The following is a 6275-nucleotide window of genomic DNA, read 5'->3' as shown; positions in this document are numbered from 1 at the left end:
ACCGCCATGAGGGTCCCGAACCGGCTGGTGTACTTAGTGCCGATGCAGCTCTGCACCACGTTGAGCATCGCCCCCCTGTCAGAGGTGTCGATGGGGAACGCCATGCCCCGCGCCACCGCCAGGGCGTCCTCCAGCGCGCGCGTGTAGCCGCGCACGATTACTGTAGGGTGCAGGTTGCGCTCCAGCAGCGGCTCCGCGGCCTGCGCAGGCGGTCGGGGCAGAACGAGAGGGCCCGACGGTTCTGCTTTCTGCGCCACATGGGCCCGCCCCCACCCGCTGCACCTCATGCCGGAGACACCCATCGCAATGCCCTGCACCGCGAGCGTTTGCGTGTGCGCGTAAACACACACACACACACACACACACATGCACACACACACCCGACACCCAAAAGCACGCCAGCCCAACACCCCCATCCCTCTCGCACCTGCAGCAGCTCTCCCGCCAGAATGATGACGCTGGTGGTGCCGTCACCAACCTCCTCGTCCTGGGTGCGGCTCAGCTGAATCATGCTCTGTTGCAGGATTGGGCAAGTTGAGGTGCGGGCTGTTGCTGTATGGCATTTGCTGTATGTGCGTGTGTTTGTGTGAGGGGGGGCGTAAGGAGTCGAGCAAGATAGCAATGGGGGGCTGGGCACTGCTTCAGGCGCCCGCCCCGGAGCTGACAGGAGTCGTGGGGTAAGTGAGGCAACTTTGGAGCAGCTGCCGTGCTGCTGTGCGCAGCCAGAGGGCAGGCAGCCCCAGGCGCGACCAACAGGGCTATGCTGCCGCCTCCCCGCCTGGGATGTGTGGCCCCGCGTCGCCCTCGCAGCCACCGCTGCTGAACAGAGTCTCGGTCGCGGCGCACACCTTAGCTGCGGGGTGCGTCACATCTATCTCGCGGAGGATGGCGTGGCCATCATTGGTGAGGACGATGCCTGGGAAGAGGGGGGCGCAGCGAGCCGGCATGCGGCGCAGTTGGGGTAGGAAACAGGAAACAGCACACGCGCGTTTTTCCCGCCACCGCCGGCACGCCGCTTGTGGCAGCTGGCAGTCGAGCCAGGCACTCCCTCATTCAGCTTCTGTGACGGCACAACATGGACTCTACAGGCCGAGGACTGCTGCAGCCTCAGATCATAGCTGCTGATCACAGGGACTCACTCCCGTTGGGGTCCAGCAGCATCTTCAGCATGGACCTCGGGCCAAGGGTCGTGCGGATAATGTCCGCTACTGCCTTGGCCGCAGCGATGTTGCCCTGCTGAGCCTTGCGGCCCTGTTCCCGCTTTGTGTTCGCGTTCAGGATGGTGACGGGCATGCCCTGCATACCCTGCATCCTGGCCCCAGCTGCTTGCTATTCCACAGTCCTAGCACTGATCAAGCGCAGGGGACAGATCACAGCGTGGATCCTTCTGGCGCGCGCCGGTGAAGGAGACGGTACCGATAGAGAGCAACAGTGGTCGCGTCTGTCAAGTAAAGCAATAACGTATCTAAAATGAACCCGGTCGACGCCCATGTTGAAGATACAGAACAGCAACCGGCATGTGCAGCAGCAGCTGCTGCTGCTCGACCCGGGTAGAGGTGCACGCCTCCATACAGGGGGAGACGAAATTATACACTCGGGAAAATCAATGCAGCACTCATTTTCAGCTGCATGCACGTGGCGCAGGTTCCTCATGAACGCACACAGTCCGGGCACACCACCGTTGGCCAGCCACTTGGTCACATTCCAGACGCAGGCTCCCCTCCTCTCGCCCTTACTTTTCCCCGCTACAGCTTCGTGCCTTGGTGATCATTACACACCTGTCTTACACACACACCACGTGGATGAACTAGGCACCCACGGTTAGCGGTCAGCAAGCCCGGACTGTCCAGGCCTGCTGAGTACCGCTCTGAGCAGCGGCGGAGCAACTGCTGCCAGTTATTGGCCGGGTGCGGCCCACCCGGCTCATCGCCAGTCAAATCCCTCAGGGTGATGTCATGCAGCACCAAAGTCCTTCAAAAGAAGAGCGTTCCATCAAAAGCCTTCGAGCAGCTCTCGCGCCAAATGTTCGACCGGCAGCTTCAGTAGCATAAGAGCGCACTGCACCCGCCAGCCGCCGCCGCCAGCACCCCCGCCGCTCGCCTCGCCGCTGCCCGTGCCGCCGGCCGCCGCGGGGCCGCCGGCAAACTCTGCTTCCAGCGCCTTTTGCAGGCCGCTCGCCACCAGCCGCGCGCGCATGAAGCCGCGCTGCAGCAGGCCCCCGACTCCAAGTGCGCCGCCCCCGCTGCCGCCGCTGCCACCAGGCTCCTGCCGCTGCTGCTGGGGCGGCTGCTCCTGCGCGTCCGCCAGCCCCCCCGACGACCCCTTCCCGCCGCCGCTCGCCGCCGCACCGCCGCTCGCGTCGCCGCCGCCCGAGCGCGCCGCCGGCGTCTCCGCCAGCCGCGTCACGGCGACCTCCGCGCGCCCGACGCCGCCGGGGCCCGTCATCACCACGCGGTCCTTCCCGCCGTTTGGCTGCGGCCCCAGCAACGCGTCCAGCAGGTTGCGCGTCGGGCCCCTGGACTGCGCTATGAAGTCGACGATCTGCTCGTACGACACGTACCCTGCAAACAGGCACCGCCGGCGCGTGCCGATGCGCCAGGCGTCGCCGGGCGCGTCGCTGGCGGAGCTGCCGCCGCCGCCGCCGCCGCCGCCCGATGTCGACACAGCCCGGCCCTCGGCGCCATTCGTCCCTGCCTGCTGCTGCTGCTGCCGCTGCTCCTGCTGCTGATTCTCCTGCTGCTCCTGCTCCTGCTGCTGCTCCTGCTGTTGCTGCTGCACGGCCAGCCCCGCCGCCTCGGACCCCTCCGCAGACGGCCGCCACGCGCCGCCGCCGCTGCCCGCGCCGCAGCCGTCCAGCAGCGCGTGCAGCACGACGCAGTAGCAGTGCTCTGGCTCCGACAGCACGAGCTCCTCAAACGCCGCATCAAAGTTGTCCACCGCGAAGCACGCGTCAGGATAGCATGGCGCCGGGTTGGCGGCCTCCCCGCGGCTGCTGTCCAGATTCACGGCGGTTACAGTGGGGCTGGCGAACACGGGGCGCGACACGGCGCGCATGCGGGGGGCCCAGGTGCGGCCCTCGGCAACAAAAGCCAGGGACTCGCGCCTGCAAGGGCGAAACAGGCGGGCGGGGGGGTGAGGGTGGCAGGCCAGGTCAAGACAGTCGTATGTTGACACACCTGCCAACGGACGGAAGGCCAAGTCACCAACGTCTGCACTGCTCGGCAAGCGGCTCATCCACTTAGGCACTGCCAAGCATGCAGCTGGTGCGCTGAACCGCTGTCCTCTGATGGCCCCTCGTGTGATGCTGTCGGCCCCTGGCCCCGACGATGCGCTGCCTCAGGGTGCCTACAACCGCTTGTTTGTACGCTCACCCACAGGCCACGACCGTCAGCTGGAATCGGCTCTGCAGCACCGTGTTGAGCAGCACACTGGCCGCCCAGTCCACTCCCGCAAAGCCGCGGCCGCTCAGGCTCAAGTCCTCGGGCAGCGACGCGCCGCGCCGCCGCACGAAGTACGGCTCCCGCGGCGCGGCCTGAGGCGCGCCCGCGCCAGATGCTACCGCTGCCGCCGGCCGCTGCTGCTGCTGCTGCTGCTGCTGCTGCTGCTGCTGCTGATGCGGCAGCGCCGCCGCCGCCGCGCCCTGCTGGGGCGGGGAGGGCGGAGGCGCACCGCCGGGCTTGCCGGGCTTGCCCGCAGCGCCTGCGCCGGTTTGGTTGCCCTTGGCTGCGACCCAGCCGGCGTTCACAAAGAACAGGAGATCGTCGTGATGCTCGCCGCCATCACAGTAGCCGCCGCCCGCGTTGACAAACTGCGGGGGGCGGCCGGGGCGCGGCGCGTGGGGGCGCGGTTGCGGCGCAGCTGCTCCGGGGTTACCATGGGCGATGTGCGAAGCGCTGCGTCTGCCGGCCAACTCATACGGCATGCCTTGCATGTTACGCCCTGCTCTGCGCCGAGGCCTTTTTGAGCAGATGTGATACCATACCAGCCAGTGCAGGTCGGGCGCAGCAGCGCAACGCGCGACGGTCCTGCTGCGCTCACCAAGTAAACAAAGCTCTCCCACCACTGCTGCTGGGTCCACGCTGCAGGATCAGAGTCCTTGCGACCGTCACGCAGTAGCCTGGCTTGCTCGCGTATGGCAGAAAGGATGTTTCTGCGCGTCTCCCCGCTCATTGCAATGATCTGATATGTATGGGGTCTGGCACCTATCAAGTTGTACGTAGCACCCACAATATCGTACACCTGCAGCAGTGGCTGAGCGTGGCAAGGGCCCAGTCAAGAAGGAAACTGTGCACGTGAAGACGCTGTCTCATCAAGGCACCTCACCGCCAGCTCACCGCTGCCTGCTCGGGCTGCGCTCATGGCAAGGGCGACGTGCTTTGTCCGTGCAAGCATACACAAGAGCTCCGACAAGCACGTACACTACACATCAACGCCCAAAAGAGGGTCATGTGGCTACGCCGCCGAGGGTTGACCACAAGCAAAGTCAGCCGCTGAGCACTGACAAGCGCTCCTTGGCGTCCCTCAGATCTTCATGGCTGGTGGGGCCCGGCTCAGATGCAGACCCAAGTAATCAGGATGGTGACCCAGCAATCTTGCATCCCAGCAGGCACCTTTTCAGCCTGTTTTCTGTTGTTGGCATTCTGGAATGTCGCTGGACTGCCTGGCAGCTGCCCTGATGACCAGCAGTCACGGTGGCTGCTGGGTTTGGAGCAGCAATGGCGGAGGCGTAGCCAACCGCCGTAGCCTTGAAATGCCTTGGATTGTCGACAGCAGCGCTCTTCGTCGTGCCACCGCCATCATTGCTGTGTTGATAACCAATTTCTCAACTGTCAAGCGTGTCAAAGTCACGCGCCCGCAACAACCCCGCTGTTTACATTCTAGCGTTTCACCCTCACTGCAGGTGATCCTGCGCCTTCTACACACCCAGTCCACGCTGAGACAACAAGTTACAAAGGGTAATAACGGGGGTAGTTCAAGCTGCTGCTCTGCTGGAAAGGCATCGGCGCAGCATTTATTGCAGGGACTAACATGGGCAGCCATGCGGCGGCCGGGGGGCACGACGCCCGTGCCCGCTACGTGCCCGTGGGCAACGAGCTCAACGGAGGGCGGCGCTCAAGGGCGCCCCCAAAGGCAGCACTGCCAAAAGCAGCCTGAAATCAATGATGGCGGGCTCGGGTTCCTTTAAAAAGTATGGGTACGATGGCAGTGTGTGAACGGTCAGGCGGCGGCCGGCGCGCGGCCGCCTGTGCGGGCTGGATTCCGGTGCCGCTCGAGCGCGGCCGCAGCATGGGGGGCCGGGGGCAGAGGCGAAGCCAGGCGGCCGGCGCACAAAGACGCCAGCCGCGGCGGCCCCGTGCTGCCCCGGCCGCGGGTCATCTCATCCGTTTTGCGCACGAGGGGCGTCGCCGCTCGGGGCGCCGCCGCGCGGCGCGAGGCGCAGGGGGGGCGGAGTGGCAGCCCCGGAGTTGTGGGCGAGAGGCCTGTCAACCCCCTCTAGTTGCGCCGCTCAGGGTAAGTGCAGCATCAAAGACAAAGCGGCCAAGTGGTGATGCGGCATTAAGTGGCTAGATGTACACCAGGCGCGGTGGCCTCTCGCCGCCGGCCGCCTGACGCGCGGCGGCGAGAGGATGCGCAACGCCCCGTCATGCCCCTCATCATGCACGGTTTCGTAATTGCTTTCTCTCGCGCATATGCATCAGCAAGGCGGTGCGCCGAACACAACCTTCAAGGGAAGCAACAGGGAATGTGACAAGCGGCGGGGCGCCAGGCGGCGGCCAACGCGGCGCGGACGATTGCCCGCGAGCGGCGCCCCCGGGTCAAAGCACAGCCGCGGCCTCTCAAGAGGGGGCAGCGCCGCGCGCCTCTCGTGACGCCGCCACGCGCCTCTGCAGTGCGCGCATGATGCCTGGGCCGTCGGGCCAGTCTGCGAGGGGGCCGGGGTGGCGCGGTCCCGGGCAAGAGTTGAGATGCCGTCGGCTCAGACCATCCCCAACCCTCCCCGACCCCCCACACACACAAGCAGCACCCGGCCCCCCTCCTCCAGCATTGCTGCTGCCCAAAACGCGCCCTGCATCCCCCACGGCGGCGCGCTGCGAAAAACATGCTCCCTGCACGATCCAGCATGCCGCGCCAGCACCCAGGCGGCCCCCCTCGACCCGCAACCCCCCCCCCAAAAAAAAACACCTACACACACACACGCGCACACACACACACACACACACACACACGCACACACACACACGCACACACACACACACACACACGCACTCACACAC

General features: G+C 65.8%; 3 protein-coding genes across 3 annotated transcripts in view; all 3 read right to left on the bottom strand.

Annotated features, from left to right (window-relative positions):
* Nucleotides 1-33: 33 nt before the first annotated feature.
* On the bottom strand, nt 34-1311 carry MNEG_12169 (T-complex protein 1 subunit gamma; the record flags this gene model as incomplete). The annotated part of the gene is made up of 5 exons (XM_014039361.1): nt 34-75; nt 117-200; nt 428-514; nt 849-916; nt 1140-1311. 5 exons carry the CDS (start codon nt 1309-1311, stop codon nt 34-36), a joined length of 453 nt encoding a protein of 150 aa, XP_013894815.1.
* Nucleotides 1312-1992: 681 nt separating this feature from the next.
* Nucleotides 1993-4170, bottom strand: MNEG_12168 (hypothetical protein; the record flags this gene model as incomplete). The annotated part of the gene is made up of 3 exons (XM_014039360.1): nt 1993-3103; nt 3372-3808; nt 4039-4170. 3 exons carry the CDS (start codon nt 4168-4170, stop codon nt 1993-1995), a joined length of 1680 nt encoding a protein of 559 aa, XP_013894814.1.
* Nucleotides 4171-5837: 1667 nt separating this feature from the next.
* Nucleotides 5838-6275, bottom strand: part of MNEG_12167 (hypothetical protein) — a gene marked incomplete at both ends in the record, with an annotated part of 1608 nt that continues 1170 nt past the window's right edge. Inside the window, one exon of the mRNA XM_014039359.1 lies at nt 5838-5923. Coding sequence (XP_013894813.1) covers nt 5838-5923 — 86 coding nt within the window. The remainder of the gene's footprint in view (nt 5924-6275) is intronic.

This window comes from Monoraphidium neglectum, assembly GCF_000611645.1.
Source record: "Monoraphidium neglectum strain SAG 48.87 unplaced genomic scaffold scaffold03101, whole genome shotgun sequence".
In the NCBI taxonomy this organism is placed as follows: Eukaryota; Viridiplantae; Chlorophyta; class Chlorophyceae; order Sphaeropleales; family Selenastraceae; genus Monoraphidium; species Monoraphidium neglectum.
The sequence above is the reverse complement of the archived record's forward strand: the minus strand, read 5'-3'. Positions and strand labels throughout refer to the sequence as shown.